The following is a 20939-nucleotide window of genomic DNA, read 5'->3' as shown; positions in this document are numbered from 1 at the left end:
CTTCCTCCCTGTGACATATCCAGAGTTTTCTAACCCTGTGGTCATTGTACAACTGTGTGCTCAGATTCTGAACTTTTTTCTTGATGAGTAAAGACAGCTTTTAGAATTCAAAAGTCCCTGTTCTCCTTCCACAAAACTTGGCTTTACAGATTATTTTTACACATGAAGATCAGGAAAGTCTATTTTATTTTATTTTATTTTATTTTTTTTTTTTTTAATTTTTTTTATTAAATCATAAGTGTATACAATGATATGATTATGGGGCATCATACACTCACTTCATAAACCATTTGACACATTTTTATCCCAGTGGTTAACATAGCCTTTCCGGCGTTATCTCAGTTACTGTGCCAAAACATTTATATTCTACATTTACCAAGTTTCGCAAATACCCCTGTAATATGCACCACAGGTGTGATCCCACCGATTCCCCTCCCTCTACCCACCCCCCCCTTTCCCACTTCCCCCTATTGTTAAGTTGTAGTTGGGTTATAGCTTTCATGTGAGAGTCCCAAATTAGTTTCATAGTAGGGCTGTGTACATTGGATATTTTTTCTTCCATTCTTGGGATACTTTACTAAGAAGAATATGTTCCAGCTCCATCCATGTAAACATGAAAGAGGTAAAGTCTCCATCTTTCTTTAAGGCTGCATAGTATTCCATGGTATACATATACCACAATTTATTAATCCATTCGTGGATCGATGGGCACTTCGGCTTTTTCCATGACTTAGCAATTATGAATTGGGCTGCAATAAACATTCTGGTACAAATATCTTTGTTATGTTGTGATTTTTGGTCTTCTGGGTATATGCCCAGCAGAGGAATTACAGGATTGAATGGCAGATCTATTTTTAGATCTCTGAGTGTTCTCCATATATCCCTCCAAAAGGAATGTATTAATTTGCATTCCCACCAGCAGTGCAGAAGTGTTCCCTTTTCTCCGCATCCACGCCAACATCTCTGGTCTTGAGATTTTGTGATATAGGCTAGTCTCATTGGAGTTAGATGATATCTCAAAGTAGTTTTGATTTGCATTTCTCTGATGATTAAAGATGATGAGCATTTTTTCATATGTCTGAAGGCCGTGCGCCTGTCTTCTTCAGAGAAGTTTCTCTTCAAATCCCTTGCCCAGCCTGCGATGGGATCCCTTGTTTTTTTCTTGCTGATGCGTTTGAGTTCTCTGTGGATTCTGGTTATTAAACCTTTGTCAGAGTTATACCCTGCAAATATTTTCTCCCATTCTGAGGGCTGTCTGCTTGCTCTGCTTACTGTGTTCTTAGCTGTGCAGAAGCTTTTTAGTTTGATCAAGTCCCAGTAGTGTATTTTTGAAGCTGCTTCAATTGCCCGGGGGGTTCCCCTCATGAAATACTCACCCAGACCAATTTCTTCAAGGGTTTTCCCTGCATTCTCCTCTAGTATTTTTATAGTTTCATGTCTTAAGTTTAAATCTTTAATCCAATGAGAGTCTATCTTAGTTAATGGTGAAAGGTGTGGGTCTAATTTCAGTCTTCTGCAGGTTGCCAGCCAGTTCACCCAGCACCATTTGTTAAATAGGGAATCTTTTCCCCACTGAATGTTTTTAATTGGCTTGTCAAAAATCAAATAGCGGTAAGTAGCTGGATTCATCTCTTGGTTCTCTATTCTATTCCAGATATCTACTTCTCTGTTTTTGTGCCAATACCATGCTGTTTTGATCACTATTGATTTGTAGTAAAGTCTGAGGTCTGGTAGTGTGATTCCTCCTGTTTTGTTTTTATTTCTGAGTAATGTCTTGGCTATTCGAGGTTTTTTCTGATTCCATATAAAACGAAGTAATGTTTTTTCAAGATCTTTAAAATATGACAGTGGAGCTTTAATAGGGAGTGCGTTGAAAGTATATATTGCTTTGGGTAGTATGGACATTTTGATAATGTTGATTCTTCCTAGCCATGAGCATGGTATGTTTTTCCATTTGTTAACATTTTCAGCTATTTCTTTTCTTAGAGTTTCATAGTTCTCTTTATAGAGATCTTTCACGTCTTTTGTTAGGTAAATTCCCAAATATTTCATCTTCTTTGGCACTACTGTGAATGGGATAGAGTCCTTAACTGCTTTTTCAATTTGACTGTTGTTGGTGTATATAAAGGCTACCGATTTATGAATGTTGATTTTGTAACCTGAGACGCTGCTGTATTCCTTGATCACTTCTAGGAGTTTTGTAGTAGAGTCCCTAGTGTTTTCCAGATACACAATCATATCATCTGCGAAGAGCGAGAGTTTGATCTCTTCTGACCCTATATGGATACCCTTGATCGCCTTTTCTTCCCTAATTGCAGTGGCTAAAACTTCCATTACAATGTTGAAAAGCAATGGAGACAATGGGCAGCCTTGTCTGGTTCCTGATCTGAGTGGAAATGATTCCAATTTAACTCCATTCAATATGATATTGGCTGTGGGTTTGCTGTAGATAGCCTCTATCAGTTTAAGAAAAGTCCCTTCTAGACCAATTTTCTTGAGTGTTCTGATCATGAAGGGATGCTGGATATTATCAAAAGCTTTTTCTGCATCAATTGAGAGAATCATATGGTCTTTGTTTTTTAATTTGTTTATGTGCTGAATTACATTTATAGATTTACGTATATTGAACCAGCCTTGAGACCCTGGGATAAAACCAACTTGGTCATGATGTATAATTTGTTTGATGTGTTGCTGGATTCTGTTTGTTAGGATCTTGTTGAATATTTTTGCATCTATATTCATTAGTGATATTGGTCTATAATTTTCTTTTCTTGTTGGGTCTTTTCCTGGTTTGGGGATCAGGGTGATATTTGCTTCATAGAACGTGTTGGGTAGTCTTCCTTCTTTTTCTACATTTTGGAACAGGTTGAGTAATATAGGTACTAATTCCTCTTTAAAGGTTTGGTAGAATTCTGATGTGAAACCATCTGGTCCCGGGCTTTTCTTTTTAGGGAGGTTTTGTATAGTTGATGCTATTTCTGAACTTGTTATGGGTCTGTTCAACATTTCCACTTGATTCTGGTTAAGTCTTGGAAGGTGGCGTGCTTCCAAGTACCGGTCTATTTCCTTCAGATTTTCATATTTCTGAGAATAAAGTTTCTTGTAATATTCATTAAGGATTTTTTGGATTTCTGATGAGTCTGTGGTTATTTTGTCTTTGTTGTTTCTGATTGATGATATTAGAGATTTTACTCTTTTTTTCCTGATTAGGTTGGCCAGAGGTTTATCTATTTTATTGACCTTTTCAAAAAACCAGCTTTTTGATTTATTGATCTGTTGTATTATTCTTTTGTTTTCAATTTCATTTAATTCTGCTCTAATTTTGGTTATTTCTTTTCTTCTACTGGGTTTGGGGTTGGAATGTTCTTCCTTTTCCAGTTGCGTGAGATGTCCCATTAAGTTGTTAACTTCCTCTCTTTCCGTTCTCTTGAGGAAGGCTTGCAGTGCTATAAATTTCCCTCTTAGAACTGCCTTTGCAGTGTCCCAGAGGTTCTGATAGCTTGTGTCTTCATTGTCATTTTGTTCCAAAAAATTGGTGATTTCTTTCTTAATCTCATCTCTGACCCAGCTATCATTCAGCATAAGGTTATTTAACTTCCATGTTTTTGTATGGGTATGCAGATTCCTGTTGTTACTCAATTCAAGTTTTATTCCATGATGGTCCGAGAAGATGCATGGAATAATTTCTATTCCTTTAAATTTACTGAGGTTAGACTTGTGACCTAAAATGTGATCAATTTTGGAGTAAGTTCCGTGGGCTGATGAGAAGTATGTGTATTCAATTTTGTTGGGATGAAATGTTCTGTAGATGTCTGCTAAATCTAAATACTGGATGGTTAGGTTTAAATCTAAGATTTCTTTGCTCAGCTTCTTTCTGGAGGATCGATCCAACACTGCCAAGGGAGTGTTGAAATCTCCAACGATTATGGAGCTGGAGGAAATCAAGTTACTCATGTCTGTTAGAGTTTCTCTTATAAATTGAGGTGCATTCTGGTTGGGTGCATAGATATTAATAATTGAGATCTCGTCATATTGAGTATTACCCTTAACAAATATGAAGTGACCATTCTTGTCCTTCCTTACTTTTGATGGTTTAAAGCCTACTGTATCTGCAAATAAAATTGCAACACCTGCTTTTTTCTGATTACCATTTGCCTGAAATATGGATGACCATCCTTTCACCCTGAGTCTGTATTTGTCTTTTAAGTTGAGATGTGACTCTTGTATGCAACAAATATCTGGCTTAAGTTTTTGTATCCAGTCAGCTAACCTATGCCTCTTTAGAGGACAGTTTAAGCCATTCACATTGATGGAGAGTAAGGATAAGTCTGGTGGAATTTTGGGTATCGAGTTTTTCAAAGGTCCAGTGGACATTTTTAATCCTTTCGCCAGTGTGGAAGTTGGAGTTTGATCCGAAGTTTCTGAGTGAGTTTACTTTTGTGGTATAGGATTGGGTTGGTCATTGTGGAGGATAGGTCTGAGAACATCCTGAAGAGCTGGTTTACTTATGGCAAATTTTTTCAACATATGAATGTCATTGAAGTATTTAATTTCTCCATCATAGATGAAACTCAGTTTAGCTGGATACAAGATCCTGGGTTGAAAGTTTTTTTGCTTTAGGAGATTAAAAGTTGATGACCAGCCTCTTCTTGCTTGAAAAGTTTCAGCAGAGAGATCTGCAGTTATTCTAATATTCTTACCTTTGTACGTTATAGTTTTCTTTCGCCGGGCTGCTTTGAGAATCTTCTCTTTCATGTTAACTTTAGTGAAGCTAATTATGATATGTCTGGGAGATGGCTTTTTGGGGTTGAATCGTGCTGGGGTTCTGAAGCTGTCTGCTATCTGAATTTCAGATTCTCTAGGCATGTCTGGAAAATTTTCTTTCATAATTTCATGTAGAAGGGCCTCTGTGCCCTTGGCTGCCACATCATCAGCCTCCGAAATTCCTATAACCCTTATGTTATGTTTTTTCGAATTATCTGAGAGCTCTCTGAGTGAGTGATCCGTTTTTGCTCTCCATTTCTCTTCCTCTTTGAGAGATTGGGAGCGTTCGAAGACTTTATCTTCAATGTCAGAAATCCTTTCTTCTGCTTGCTCCATTCTGTTACTGAGGGATTCTACTGTATTTTTCATATCTTTGAGGGCTGTAAGTTCTTGTTTCAGTGTGTCTAAGTCTTTGGTGGTTTTGTCTTTAAATTCGTTAAATTCTTGAGACAACTTTTGAATTTCTCCTCGAATTCCTAATTCCATTTTATTAATCTTGTCTACAAACCAAATTCTGAATTCGACTTCTGACATCTCAGCCAGTTGTTTATGAATGGGATCTTCAATCACATCTGCCGTATCTTTTCTTGGGGGGGTTGATCTATTCTGGTTATTTATGTTACCAGAGTTTTTCCGCTGATTCCGCCCCATGGTTTACTCCCTTTGGTTTTTCCCCTGGGGTTTTATCGAGGGCCCGTACAGTGTTGTGGCCTGAGAAACTGGGGCCCTGTCTGGTGTGGTGGAGCAAAGTGGTTCTGTCTTGTTTTCAGCTGGTTTCTGTTCGATCCTATTGCAACTTCTACTCTGGCTTGAAGTCTCAGCTGTGTGAAAAAATCAGCAATTAAGTCACCCCGCCTGCCCACCTCTGGCCCCAGTTGGAAAAGGAGAATCAAACCTTCCTACAATCGCACACCCAGGGCACCACCTGAAAAGTCCTCAGTCTATTAGCCCAGTTCAAAAGGTCCGAATCAACTGTCTCAATCGGCACTTGTCTCAGGTGGAAGGGTTCAAGAGGTCTCTGGGAACTGGATCACAGGGGCCTGGTGACTCCTCTGAGACAGCTCACCCCAGTGCAGCGTGGAATCAGGAGGAGCCACCCCGCAAACAGAGCAGTCTGGGAAGGTTGACGTCTCCTTCCCCACTTTGCCCCTCCGTCGGACCCAGTCACTGGTATCTCTGCAGATGGCTAACCCAGTTGCCTGCAGTGAACAGACACTCCAGGGGTTTGCACCTGCCTGAATCGCGAGGAAGTCTGCCAGGCCCCCGCAGACTGCCGCTATCTAGCAGGAGGAGATGGGGCCTGACATCTTTGAGTGTTTGATGCAGGTGATGGGAAGGAGGTGTTCACTCAGGCTTAGCCCCGTCCCTGATGGATGCTGCTAACAGAACAGAACAGAACAGACAACTTTGTGAGGTTCTGTCTCTGTTCCTGTCATCGCCTACAGGAGACGGGCTGTTTTGAGTTCAAACGTCTTTGCTGCTGGAGAATTGCGTCTGAACACCTCTCTGGGTCGGCCCCGCCCTGGAGGCTTCTGGGTTTGTGAGCCGTGACACCGGTGGCCTCCTCTGGTTGCCCAGGGAGACAGGGGGTGTGGCCTCAGAATATCCAGAAGTGAGCGTTCTGCCGTTAAAGAAAAAACGGCTGTTGATCTACCTCCAGGGAACTGCTGCTCTGGTGTGGGCACTCAGGCAACCCTTTTCTCCTCTGTCCCGCGCCCCAGAGTCAGCACTGAGCGGCTGCAGTTTGTGCTGGGTCCACACCCCTTAAGAGATCCCCCAAGAATCAGAACTCTTGGGGGATGGGCCCCCAGACCCGGATTGGGAGTGGGGCGGGGGGAAGCTAGAGTTTCATTCAGTTTCACGCAATACTACGGTCCGGGGAGGGCTCCTGCACTGCACCGCAGGGAAGTGCCGCCAAGGCTTGATTTCCCCTCAGTGGAGTGCCCTCTCCTTGCTCACGTGTCCCAGAGTCAGCGCTGACCTGACGCAGCTCAGGCACTGTGCACTCCCCTCGAGAAATCACCCAAGGAGCCGAACTCCGGAGGGATAGGCCCTCAGACCCCGAGTGAGAGTAGGGGCTCTCAGCTCTCAGCGGGGAGGCCAGAGTCTTATTCAGTCTTGTGCCCGGGGAGGGCTCCTGCACTGCACCGCAGGGAAGTGCCGCCAAGGCTTGATTTCCCCTCAGCGGAGTGCCCTCTCCTGGCTCACGTATCCCAGAGTCAGCGCTGACCTGACGCAGCTCAGGCACTGTGCACTCCCCTCGAGAAATCACCCAAGGAGCCGAACTCCTGGGGGATAGGCCCTCAGACCCCGAGTGAGAGTAGGGGTTCTCAGCTCTCAGCGGGGAGGCCAGAGTCTTATTCAGTCTTGGGCCCCGTATGCCCGGGGAGAGTTGGTGCACTGCACCGCAGGGAAGTGCCGCGAGGCGTGACTCCCCCTCAGCCCGGTGCCCTCTCCTCACTCGCGGGCCTCAGAGTCAATGCTACCAGTCGCAACTCGGGGACTGTCCACTCCCCTTGAGAAATCACCCAAGGATCCGAAGTCCTGGGGGACAGGCCTCCAGACCTCAGTGGGCGGGAGGGGAGCGCCGGGGATTCAGGGTTGCCGGCAAAGGATTCCCAAAGTTTTATTCAGCCCTATGTCCGGCAGGAGAACGCCACGGCACCCCAGTAGGGGAGGTAGGTCCAGTTTTTAGAAGGTCTTTCCCGTGGAGTGTAGTGGGAGGGCCTTTAATTTCTGCCCGCTTGTTAAATTGTGGGGCTCCAGAGCCGGTCTCATGGGGGAGGGGGACTCCCGTCCGCTTGGTGGTGGATTTTGTACCTTTTGTTTGCGTCCTTGTGATCACAACTTGCCTCAGCGGTGTTGATGTGCGTTCTTCAGCCTTCTCTCTTGGTGAGGCTCAAGTCCACCAGGATACTTACTAAATTCCTGTCCCTTAACTCTCCTTCTGGACGGGAGCCTTTGTTGAAAGCTGGCTTCAGTCCGCCATCTTGTCTCCCTCCCCGAGGAAAGTCTATTTTAATAGCCATAGCCAAACAAGAAAATTTTATAGCTAGACTCTGACCTTCACATGAAATTGTAAAATCCACGGGTTTGGTGGGAGGAAAGCAGAAGGGGCAAAACATAGGTTGGTTTAGCAGCAAATTGGTCCTCAACAGAACGCTGGAGATGACTAGTGTCTTGCCAAAGCCACGCAGCTAGTAAGGGGCAAGATGGGAAGTGAGTTCTTCTCTGTTTGGCTTGAAAGTCAGGGCTCTGTCCTTGACTGCACCCCAGCTCTGCAGCAGAAAGTTGCCCCTTAGATGCTGATGTTCTTGCCGGCTTAGTGTAAGTATCAGGTGCAGGAGACATGGGGACCTGTGGGAGCAGGGAGCTGGGATGTGGATAAAAGGGGGCTGGAGCCAGATGATGTGGCTCATGCTTGTAACCTTAACACTTTGGGAGCCCAAGGTGGGAGGATCGCTTGAGCTCAGGTGTTCAAGGCCTGCCTGAGCAGGAGTGAGATGTCATCTCTTACAAAAAATTGAAAAATTAGCTAGGCATGGTGGTGCACACCTGCAGTCCCAGCTACTCAGGAGGCTGAGGCAGGAGGATTGCTTGAGCCCAGGTGTTTGAGGTTGCAGCGAGGTATGATAATGCCATTGTACTCTAGCCTGGGTGACATAAAGAGAGACCCTGTCCAAACAAACAAACAAAAAAAAAGATGTTGGAAGGGGGAAAGGAAGGCTCTAGGAAAGGAGTGGGATGGGATGGGGAAGGGAAGTGCAAAAGCCACATGGTGGAGTCCTGGGGCTGGTGGGGTGTGGGGCGGTGATGGAGTCAATTGGAGCTGGTTCAAGTCTTGGCTGAACCTGCCTGCAGGCTGTGATGCTGGAGGTGAGTCAACCCGCCTCTTTAAGCTTCTAGTTCTTCATTTGTAAGGAATGCAAAATGCAAGATGAATTGCTAGCTCCTTTGTATGGGCAGAGAGAAAGTTTCCTTGGAGGAGATGACTTTGTTCTGAGACCTTAACTGAGTGCCCTGCTTACTAAGGCGGACTGAGTGAGTATAGCTGCCTGTTACATCTTTTCTGAGGCAGAGCAAACACTGCCTCTCCCCTTGGTAAGCACAATCTTTATACAGAGCAAGGGGCTTTCAGGAAAGGAAGGGGATGAGACCCCTGACTCTTGGTCTTTGAGATTTGTAATTAATGGAACCTATGTTTGGTGGTTCGGAGGTGCATTAAAGAATGTTAAAAGCCCCAAGAGGGTTCCCACCATGAGGGAAAGGGGTGCCTGGGTGGGTGGTGGACGTTCAGCCCTGGAGTTTGTGTGGGAGGCTTGATTTGGGGGACCCCGTGCCTGGGCACAACAATGCTGGGCCACTGTGTCTCGGGGATCAATAGCTGAGGGCGTGAGAAGAAACAGAGAGAACAATGACCTCAGAGCTCAAGTGTGGAGGTTAACCTCAGCATGGCAGGGCCAGGCCTGCAGCAGCCTCCCAGCAGCAGTGGGTAGCAGACACTTGCCCAGCAGATGCTGTGGGGCCGGTTACACTGCAATGACCACAAAGTAATGTCCTCTTTTCTCACATTACTTTTGCAAGCAGGAGTCCTTCAGATTGCGTGTTCCTCAAAAGTTATTTTACAATTTGGGATGGAGATGATGTAAGGCCCCCCCCTTCCTTCTGTGTCCTGACCAAAACTTGCAGAGTGCCTTGACCCCTCTGTGACCCAGCTGGTGGCAGGTTTTTCCTGGCAGACTTGAACCCACACTGCATCAACACTCTCAGGCCCCGATAAAAGCATCTAGGTTGTTGTGTGAAACCCTAAGAAACTAGCCCTGGTCCCGAGCTAAATTCCTTAAACCCTCATAGAATCCGGTATCCTGACCCGGGTGGCAACATGCCCAGGTAGAACGCACCGTTTCCCTTGCTGTCCGCACACGGATTGCGGCAGCACCTGCCCTAAGTTCCCCTAATAAATCTTCGGATGGGTCACTCCGGAATTGAGCGCTTCTTTCTTTGGATCCCAACCAGGTACATCTTTGGATGGTTTGGAGCCCTGTCTTGGGGGATTCCCCTGCCATTGGTTTTGGGGTTATTCCAGCCTCAGTTTCGGCTTGACAAAACAGATGGGGGCAGGCATTATGTGAGAGATGATGGGCTTCCTGCTAACACGGCAGGCGAGCCCTTGAGCCATTAGTTTGGGAGATAAAAAAAAGTGATTTAATTTGTATTTCCAGATGGTGAAATAGATGGCGTGACTTGGAGTAAAACCAACTGCTGTTGTAACAAACACCCCTAAGATCTTGCCATGATTTGATACCCTCCAGCAGTTTCCTGTGGCTGGCAGCCATTCAAAGATCTAGGCAGGTAGAATTTCTTCAGCCTTTAACCTAGGCTCCACCACGTCACCCAGAATGTTACCCAGCTGGTCGGTGAGGAAAAGGAAGCTGAAGACAGCATGTGGGAAGTTTTTATGGGTCAGATTTGGAAGTCACACACAATTGGCCCCTGATATTCCTGGGTTCCGCGTCCATAGGTTCAATCAACCAGAGATCAAAATGTCTGGGGAAAAAATTAATAATAAATAATAATACAACAATGAAAAACAAGACAAAAACCCAGTAAAACTATTTACATGACATTTATATTGTATTATGTAGTATAAGTAATCTAGATGATTTAAAGTATACAGGAGTCTAAAAGGTTATATGCAAATTTTATACAAGGGATTTGAGCATCTGTAGACTTTTGTGTCCACAGGGGTCCTGGAACCAATCCCCCCAGGGATACTGAGGGACTCCACGTTCCATCCGTAGCTGTACGTCCAGGAGGAAGAGAACCGTGGATGAGGGTTGGCGTCCTCTGCCACATGGGTCGAGGCGCTGGATACAGGGTTTAGCAGAGCACACGGCACATAGCGGGGACCCCCTGAAGGGCAGCATCCCCCCCTTCCAGAGTGACCTGTCTGGGGAAGCAATAGCGGGGAAAGAAATAGCATAGAACAGTGGGAAGCTGAGTCCTGCATCGCACGTGGCCCAGCCGCTTCTAAACGTTTATTGTGGACCTAACAGGAGTATTGGTAAGATGTCGTGTCTTAACCACAGTGTAGTTACAGGAGAAATCTGGAACCTTCAGACCTAGGTCATCAGTGATTGCACATTTACTGGGACTGTGCTCCCCCAGACTCCAGTCATGCCTTTAATTACATACTTGATTATATACTTGAAGCTCCTGGGAATCTCAACAAGGTAAAAGAAGTTTTCAGTCAGCTCTGAAGGACCCTGCCCGCCCCAAGGGATGACATTAGTTTTCTTTGAAAACTTTCCTAACTCGCAGCTCCTTAGGGTGTAATTAGTTGCCAAAAGTTGTCACTATGCCATAAAGTCTGGGTACGGGCCCAGAAGGCAGAGGACTGACTGATCCCGGAACTCACAGAGCACAGAACTAATTGGCCCTTTTCTTTCCCTTGGTGATCACAGGAGAGAACATTTCCTACTTAACTCAAAGAGGCCAATATCTGAGTTGCGAGGATTGGTGGAAGCGATTAAATGTATATGGATTCAATCCACATGTATTTTATTTACAGACCTGTGATTTTATACCATGCATATTGTTTTGCAACTTGCTTTTTCCCTTTTCTTGTTTTTTTAAAAATTTATTTTTATTTTTATTTTCAGCTTGCTTCTTCATCATTCTTCTTCATTTGAAGTACTCTTTTTTTTTGTTCATTTTCTTTCTCCTTTTTTTCAATGCTTCCTCTGGCGATGCTGTGTCCCGTTGCCTCCCCAGTAGCTGGGATTACAGACGCCCACCACAACGTCTGGCTGTTTTTGATGTTAGTAGAGACGGGGTCTTACTCTAGCTCACTGCTGCTCATACTGGTCTCGAACCTCTGAGCTCAGGCAATTCACCCGCCTCAGCCTCCCACAGTGCTGGGACTACTGGCGTGAGCCACCATGCCCGGCCGTCCCTTTTCTTGTTAACAATGTATTTTGGTGCTCTGTCAATGTATACGTAGATGTAGCTATTCTTTTAACTGTTACACAGTATTTTATTTCATACATGTCCCCAAATATGTGTGTTATCAGTCTCATACATGTCCCCAAATATGTGTGTTATCAGTCTCAAGATTGAGCTAATTATATTCTTCCAATAGGCAATGTCCTATTGTGTTGAAGTGGACATTTTGGGGGGGGGGTATGTTACAAGCAATGCTACGTCTTTCTTTGTACGCACTGCTCTTTGCCCATTTGTGATACTGCTTTAGGAGGCGTAATCAGAAAGATAATTGCTGGGTAACTGGGATGCACATATTACCTTTTAAAGAAGGCCAAATTGCCCTGCTAAAAAGTTAAAGAATTAGTTCATTAATTTAGGTGAGGCCAATTCACAATTGCAAAGATGTGGAAACAACCCCAGTGCCCTTTGACCCATGAATGGATTAATACACTCTGGTACATTCATAGGTATACCATGGAATATGATTCAGCCATAAAGAGAAGTATCTTTTGTAGCAACCTCGAAGGATTTGGAGAATACTCTCCTAAATAAAGTATCACAAGAATGGAAAAACAAGCGTCACGTGTACTCAATACCACATTGAAACCAACAGATTAACAACCACATGCCCACATGAGAGAAAACTCAATTCAAGAAGGAAGGGAGATGGGAAGGTGCTTGGTAAGTTCCCACCCCATGGGAAATAAGCATTAGTAGGTGTACGTGGCACACTTCCTGGGTGAAGGACACAGTTGCTATTGGATTTTACATTACACATGCAAACAATATAACCTGAAATAAAAAATTCATGTAACTTTTCTGCAAGTCAGAGACTATTACCATTTCAAAATAAAAAGTTAAAAAAAAGTTAAGTGAGGCCATTGTAGTGGATTGACTCCTGTCAGGTAACAGTTCTGGGCAGTATCAGGTTGATAGGTGGCTCTTCCCTACACTGTCATTTGGGGACATCTACTAAAACTCAGCATTACCTGCATCCAGGCAGTGGAAGAGGAAGGGCTTGGAGCGTGTGCATGGGAGGCTTCTGTGGTCACACCTGAAGGTGGCTCACATCTCTTCTCACATTCTATCGGAGGAACTTACCTACCTGCAAACCTGACTGTGTTAGTGGCCAGCAATGTGGGCAGCTGCTCACCTAAGGGAGGGAACAGTGGGTCTTGGGGACAGTTAGTGGTTTCTGCCCAAGATACTCAGTTCCTAACTTATATGCCCACCATGATACGAGGGTACCATTGTCCCATACTATACCAACAATGGATATTCTCAATCTTTTACACTTTTTGTCAAACTGATAGTAAAAATTATTATTATTATTTTTGAGACAAGGTCTTATCTGTTGCTCAGGTGAAGTACAGTAGCATTATCATAGTTCACTGAAGCCTTGAACTCCTGGGCTCAAGCAATCCATTTGCCTTGGCCTTGTAAGTAGCTGGAATGACAGGCAACATCACCAGATCTGGCTAATTAAAAACTTTTTTTTTTTTTTTGGTAGAGAAAAGCCCAGGTTTGTCTACTCCTGGGCTCAAGTGATCTGCCTGCCTCAGCCTCCCATCAGCCACTGTACCCAGCCAAAAATAATGTATATGAAAGCAGCTTATTTTCCCTACCAGTGTGATGAATAAAAGATGGTAGGAACTCAATAGGTGCTGAGTGGAAAAGACATCAAAGTGATGTCAACATTATATATTTTTATCATTTGGGAAGGGTTTGAGTCATAAGTGAGATTTCTTGGAGCAGCCAGGGAAAAACTTTCTTTTAAATTACTTTTATTTAAGATATAGAAGTGGTGTTAATATAGTATCTTAAAATGAAAAAAAAATCAGCTTTACAAATTGCATGGAAATACCTGAAAGCCATATTTATTATAGAATTTATTATAGAGTAATTGACATGCCATATATCTGCAAAATACTTATGCGTATGTCAAAGCCCTGTCACATCTGTTACTTCATTGGAGTTTCATAGAAGTGCTGTGAAGTCAATGAAGTATGAATTAATCACTCCTACCATACAGTTTTAGAGATTGAAACATCATTTAGATTAGGTCTTACCTCAGGGAACAGAATTTAAACCAAGGTAGCCCTTATAGTTTCCATTCCCAAGGTCGCTGCATGGCCCAAAATGGCTGCTGGAGCTCCAGTCATAATAACAGCATTCCTGGCATCAGGAAGGAGGAAGGACAAAATAAGTGCATGTCCCTGTCCTCGAAGTTGCAAAAAGTCTGGACAATGTAATTTTTTTTTTTTTTTGTAGAGACAGAGTCTCACTTTACCGCCATAACGTCACAACGGCTCATAGCAACCAGCATGTTCTCCATGTACTTCAATAAAAATTCAGGGGTTCTAATACTATAGAAGGAAGAAGGAAAAAATAAATGCTGGGGTACACTGGCAATCTCAGCTCCAGAAGTCAAGTACAAAGCCTGGGCACAAGTTCAAGTGTTCTGACTCAAAGACCAGATGCTTCCTCCACTGTTGTCCCCCATCCCAGTTAGGCTTTACTTTTTAAAAATAATTTTATTTTATTTTTTAAAATTGACAGATAACATTGTATTTTACACATACAATGTATTTTGCAATATATACACATTGTATATATATAAATGGCTAAATCTAGCTAATTAACATATGTACCACTTTACAAAGTTATTATTTTTGTGGTGAGAACATTACAATCTGGTTTCTCAGCAATTAAGGTACAATTTACATTCAGTGAAATGTATAGACCTTAAATGTACAATCCAGTGAGTTTGGACAAATTTATATGTCTGCGTAGCCAACATCCCAACCAAGAAGTAGAATATTTCTATCACTCTAGAAACTTCTCGTGATTGCTTTCAGGCAGTACCCATCCCCCGCAGGCGAGCACTCATCTAATTTCTAGTGTTGCCTGTTCGTAAACTCGTATAAATGGAATCATAAATCATGTATTCATTTGCATCTGGCTTCTTTCTCTCAACATAATGTTTTTGAAATTCATCCATACTGTGTGTTACAATAGTTTGCTCTTTTTATTTACTGCGAATATTCTACAGTTTAAAAACATATACTCTCTGGTTGCTAGCTGTTGGTTGATTTCAGTTTTTGGCTGTTATGAATAAAAGCTCCTGGAAATTTTGCAGATATGCCCCTTTACATGTGAGGAGCAGCTGCTCCCTGTGCTCAGAAGAGAAATGTGTAAATGTTACTGAAAGTTCAGCACAAGTCCCTGGGGCTGCATCAGAAAAAGAGGGACAAGCAGTTTGAGGATAAGAAAGAGAAGTTTATTAGTTTCCTGGCAATGGTCTCAAAAATCCAAATAGTAGATTTCATAGCATTCCTGCCCCTCCCCACTAGAGCCCAGGTTTCCAGCTATTATCAACTGTCCTCTGGGATAGCAGAATTGCCGCTGGTTGAGAACTATGGATCTATACTCCATCCACAGCAGTGGCGAGGAGACGAGCTATTTCGGTTTCCTGACCTTGGACCCACCCTTTTGAACAGTGTCATTTTATGCGCAGCCACATGATGGAGTTCATGACAAGCAGGAGCTATCTTTCATTGACCTCTGCACAGCCCCATGCAGAGTCAGAGCTCTGTGGACACTGGGTGAGGTTAACTTGTCCCCATTTCCTACTGATTTCTGAGTTGTTTCCTACAAGAAAGTTTGAACCTTTCCTACAGGTTCTAATTGTTTTGCACACGCTGTTTCCTGGGAGGAGTTTGCGGTCCCACTTCCCTCAAGGAAGTGTGCTTGATTAGGAAGGAGACAGGGTATATGGCCCTTGGGGGACCAAGCCTCTTCTGATCACCTGCCTTCTCCCCCGTGTCCCTTAAGTAAGGTGAACTCAGGACTGAGCTGCCAGGGTCCTTAGTTCTCTGTGGATTACCTGGGAGGCAAGTCTACTTTACTCTTGTTTTAAATTCCCAAGCCTGAGGCTGCAGGGAGCAGATCCTCACCTGGGGACCCCAGCGAGGCAGGAGGTCTGTTTTGTAGCCCAGCCATTTGTAATGTTTCTTGAGTGGCTAACTGGGAATCCCGCATGAGCCGGATTTGGTCTCAGGGTGTTATTTACATCTCCATGGTCAGAACAGAAAAGGTAACTGGCTGAGAACAACAGAGCCACAGAGACACCTGGGTGAGCTTTGTTTTGTGACCATGGACTTCTTTTCCATGTGATGACTGATTCTACTTAGAAAGAAAAGGGGATGGTGCCAGAACACCACCACATGATATTTTACAAAGTGCTCTTGAGTTGTCTGACACTGAGGCAAGCAAGCACAGTGGGATTCAGGGATGGAGAAGACGTGGCCTCTGTCCTTGGGAGATCTTTGTTCTTTCAATATTTACTGAACACCTACAATAACCAAATACTGTGCTGAGAAGTTTAGGGAAGACTTTCAACCACGGATCATTCATTCTGTCTGCAGTCACTGAAGGCTGTTTCCTGGCAGGCACTTCAGTAAGCCCTGGAGATTGAGTGGTGAGCACGCTTTAACCTCTGCCCGTGTGGAGCTCACATTCCGGGGGAGTGGGGAGTGGGGTGGGGAGACATGGCCACATAAAGTAATCACAATTTAGTGTGTCAAATGCTGTGATTCCTGAATGTTCTGAGATGACAGGGGCCACTGGCCATGCAGAGCTGTAGATGTTCCTGAGGGAACTCCAAGGCAGCCTGTGGGACTGGAATTTAACTTATTCTGGGATGGGGCTGGGGTGAATTCATGGCATCTGCCTGTGAGGTAGGTCTTACCTGCATGTCGATGGTTAAAGAGCTTTCTACATATTTCATAGATACTACCTGAAAAAACCCGAATGTGAGCCTGGGAGTCCAGATTGCTAGTAGCACTTTCATCTGTGAACAGCCTCTTGGTAGGATTCCCCAGCTGACCTAACAATTTAGAGCTGGTCTCTGCCCTTTTAACAATTTCTGTAACTGTAAGTTCTCTTGGTGATTTCCTTCTGGCTCTGGATGGTCCAATCACTGGAAGCTTTGCGGTGTGAGTGGAAGTCATGTGGCTCCTCAGCTCCGGCGCCCTGCAAGCTCCCCGAATGAGGGGCCGTGTTAACACACACGAACCTCAGACACCCTGGGTAAAGTCCAGCAGGGATGAGGGCAGGCTGCCAACCAGTCAATGAGCAGCCCTGGTGGGGCCTTGAGGTGCTGGAAGCCTGAGTTGTGGAGACACAAGTGTCAGAGCGCGAGTTGGGACTGGGAGGGGGCAGTGTGGACCTTTGCGATTACCAGGGGTCATAGGATTGGAGAAAATGAAGGTACCAGTAAGGGGAGAATTGGGCATGGATTGAGCTGGACCCTTGGAAAGGAACAAGGTCACCGAGTGACCAAGAATAGAAAGAGAATTAGGAGAAACAGAAATAAGAGGGGTGCTGAGTGTCAAGGGAGGTTCACAGGGACTTCTCTTCTGAATACTCGAAATGGGATGTGGAAAGGTTGAGAACACTGTTCTGAAGCCGAGAATAGAACAGAAACAAGGCGAAGTGGGACAAAGGATAATTAAAAACATGGCAAGGCAGGCTCGGCGCCCGTAGCTCAGTGAGTAGGCGCCGGCCACATACACCGAGGCTGGCAGGTTCAAGCCTGGCCTGGGCCTGCTAAACAACAATGACAACTGCAACAACAACAATAGCAACAACAAAAACAAAATAGCTGGGTGTTGTGGCGGGTGCCTGTAGTCCCTGCTGCTGGGGAGGCTGAGGCAACAGAATCACTTAAGCCCAAGAGTTTGAGGTTGCTGTGAGTTGTGACGCCACAGTACTCTACCGAGGGCAACATAGTGAAACTCTGTCTCAACATACAAACAATCAAAAAAAACATTGCAAGGCAATAGCATGTGGAGACAGTAACCCCTACTGTGGCTGCCCCATACTGTGCAGTGAAGGGACTTCCTAACTTCCTAACAGGTCCCCTCCTCTGGCCGGTTTCCACTAGTCCACCATCTACATACAAAGTGAGTTCATCTTCCCGTTCTACATATAAAGTGAGTTCACCTTCTAGTTGATGAATGTTCTTGGGGATTGCCCATTGCCTGCAGGATCAACCCCAAAGTCCCTAACACATCTTCACAAGCTGCTGCTAGTCTCACTTTACAGCCTTCGTTTTTGCTCTTCTCCCCTTTCTTCCAGCTGCACACAATGCATTTGGACCTGCTCTCTTTCTTCCTAGAAGGCTCTTCCCTTCTGCACATAACTAGCTCCTACTTGCCTTTCAATATCCAGCTCGCAGGCTTCTCAGATATGCAAGGGCTTCTATGTAATTCACCCACTTAAAAAAGAAGTCTTCTGCTCTCTATCATTTCAGATCACATCACCCAAACTGCAGCCTCTTGGTGGAGACCTCATGGATCTCACAAACAATGTGACTGAATTCATTTTTCTGGGTCTTTCTCCCAACCCAGAGGTACAGAGAGTTTGCTTTGTGATATTTCTGCTCTTGTACATGGCAATTGTGCTGGGGAATTTTCTCATCGTGCTCATGGTCATGACCAGCAGGAGTCTCGGTTCCCCCATGTACTTCTTCCTCAGCTACCTGTCCTTTGTGGAAATCTGCTACTCCTCCACGACGGCCCCCAAACTCATCTTGGATCTGCTGGCTGAAAGGAAAACCATATCTCTGTGGGGCTGCATGACACAGCTCTTCTTCATCCATTTCTTTGGTGGCACTGAGATTTTCCTGCTCACTGTGATGGCCTATGACCGCTACGTGGCCATCTGCAAGCCCCTCAACTATACCACCATCATGAACAGGCAGGCGTGTGCTGTCCTCGTGGGACTAGCATGGGTGGGAGGCTTTGTGCATTCCTTTGCCCAAGTCCTTGTCATCTTCCACTTGCCGTTCTGTGGCCCCAATGTGATTGACCATTACTTCTGTGACCTGCTTCCCCTTCTCAAACTTGTCTGTTCTGACACCTTCCTTCTTGGGCTGCTGATTGTTGCCAATGGGGGAACTCTGTCTGTGATCAGCTTTGTGGTCCTCTTAGGATCCTATGTGGTCATCTTGCTCCATCTCAGGATCCGGAGCTCGGAGGGGCGGCGCAAAGCCCTGTCCACCTGTGGGGCCCATGTCACCATGGTCATCTTGTTCTTTGGGCCCTGCATCTTCATCTACCTGAGGCCTTCTGCCACTCTGGCTGTGGACAAGATGGTGGCCGTGTTCTACACAGTGATAACCCCACTTCTCAACCCTTTCATCTACTCTCTGAGGAATGCTGAAGTGAAGAGGGCCATGAAGAGGCTGTGGATCAGGACAATGAGACGAGAGGAGAAATAGAGGTCAAGTCTTGGCTTTGATTCTTGGGTTTGGAACGATGCTGAGTCCAAACTGAAGGAGCAGAATGGGTTGAAGAAACTTCATGAGACTTGTTAGTAGTGGTATTATTCTACCTGGTGTCCAACTTCAAAAATTTTATTTTAACCACCTGTAAAGTATTTTCTCTTATGGATTTACTAATTTTTTGACACCATAAGTAATATTGTGGTAAATATTCTTGAATAAAAATCCTTAATTATGGCTTGGTGCCTGTGGCTCAAGTGGCTAAGGCACCAGCCACATACACCTGCACTGGTGGGTTCGAATCTAGCCTGTGCCCGGCAAACAACAATGATGACGGCTGCAACCAAAAAATAGCTGGGCGTTGTGGCGGGTGCCTGTAGTCCCAGCTCCTTGGGAAGAGGAGGCAGGAGAATCGCTTGAGCCCGGGAGTTGGAGGTTGCTGTGAGCTGTGATGCCATAGCACTCTACCCAGGGTGACAGCTTGAGGCTCTGTCTCAAAAAAAAAAAAAAAAAAAAAAAAAAATTCTTAATTATAATTCTGATTTTCCTTTGGAATTACTTCCTGTAGTGAATTTGTTGTGTTAGAGTATAAAAATCTTTGATGCTTAGGATTAAATCGAATCACCTACTTTGTAAAATTGTTCTTTATAGAATTGAATGCTGTCATTAAACAATACATCTCAACGTATCTCCCCACAAGATACTTACTAATTGTAGAAGGGAAAAAATGCAACTTCACAGCTCCCCTTTAAACAATCGCCCAAAGTTAATACCCCCAGGATGAGACAAATTGATGCCATGAGCTTTGTGTTATGGTGAACTGAAGAGACACACACCATTGCTGTGACGTCAAAATACATAACCTGAGTCTAATCATGAAAAAACATAAGGGAAACCCAAATTCAAAAACATTCTGTAGGCTGGCAGGGTGGCTCACATGCCTGTAATCTTAGGACTCTGGGAGGCCGAGGCAGGTGGATTGCTTAAGCTCAGGAGTTCGAGATCAGCCTGAGCAAGAGCAAAACTCCACCTCTATTAAAAATAGAAAACATTATCCAGCATTGTGGTGGGTGCCTGTAGTCTTAGCTACTCAGGAGGCTGAGGCAGGAGGATGGCTTGAGCCCAGGAGTTGGAGGTTGCTTCGAGGGATGATGACACCATGCATGGCATTCTATCCAGGGCAACAGAGTGAGGCTCTGTCTCAAAAAGCAAACCAAACCAAACCAAAATAAAACCAAAAAAACCTTTCAGCAAAATTATTGTCCTTCACTCTTCAAAAGTGTGAAGACAAGGAAAGATTAAAGAACTGTTTCAGATTACAGAGAGATGGAAGTAAAGGTCATGTGTGATCTTGGATTAGATCCTGTACTAGATAAAGGGCATTAGTGGGGCAAAACTCTATAAACGAGACAACCAAATTATACGGACATTACTTTCCTGAGTTTGATAATTGTGTTGTTTCTGTCTCAGAGAATGTCCTTGGATTTAGAAATTACTCTCCAAGATATCTAGTTATAAACTCAGAAAAGTGATCATTTTTATCATATATGTCTAAGATGAACCACATACTGTTTTGGTGTCCATATACACTACACAGTGAAATGGCATATTGACATACCTTCCATATAGTTAGGTTTCTCTTTGTGGTAAGAGTCCCTAAAATCTACTCTCTTAGCCAATTTCCAATCTGTTATACAATGTTATTAACTTAGGTCTCTAGACTTAATCATCCTATGTAACTACAAGTTGGTATCTTTTGATCCATTTCTCCCTATTTCCACTGTGACAGAAAAAATTCTATTCATTTGTCTATTTATTTATTGAGAGAATGAAGGATAAAGAGAATGTGGCAAAAAACATTTGGGGAATCTGGATTAAGGGAAAACAGAAATTCTTCGTACTA

The 20939-nt window shown here is 44.3% G+C and overlaps 2 protein-coding genes across 2 annotated transcripts in view; both read left to right on the top strand.

Annotated features, from left to right (window-relative positions):
* The first annotated feature begins 13311 nt into the window (after positions 1–13311).
* LOC128565814 (olfactory receptor 4A5-like) overlaps positions 13312–20939 on the top strand; it is a 134044-nt gene continuing 126416 nt past the window's right edge. Inside the window, exon 1 of the mRNA XM_053562543.1 lies at positions 13312–13345. The gene's annotated coding sequence lies outside the window, so the exon portion shown is untranslated. The remainder of the gene's footprint in view (positions 13346–20939) is intronic.
* LOC128565816 (olfactory receptor 4X2-like) lies at positions 18080–19091 on the top strand. Its single transcript, XM_053562545.1, has one exon. It carries the CDS (start codon positions 18104–18106, stop codon positions 19031–19033), a length of 930 nt encoding a protein of 309 aa, XP_053418520.1. The 5' UTR covers positions 18080–18103; the 3' UTR covers positions 19034–19091.

The sequence above is a fragment of the Nycticebus coucang genome, chromosome 14 (assembly GCF_027406575.1).
Source record: "Nycticebus coucang isolate mNycCou1 chromosome 14, mNycCou1.pri, whole genome shotgun sequence".
NCBI lineage: Eukaryota > Metazoa > Chordata > Mammalia > Primates > Lorisidae > Nycticebus > Nycticebus coucang.
This window is presented reverse-complemented; position numbering and strand designations above follow the sequence as displayed.

What these genes read in the sequence shown, in the direction of transcription:
- LOC128565816 (XM_053562545.1), top strand. Translation starts at nt 18,104, where the DNA reads ATGGATCTCACAAACAATGTGACTGAATTCATTTTTCTGGGTCTTTCT.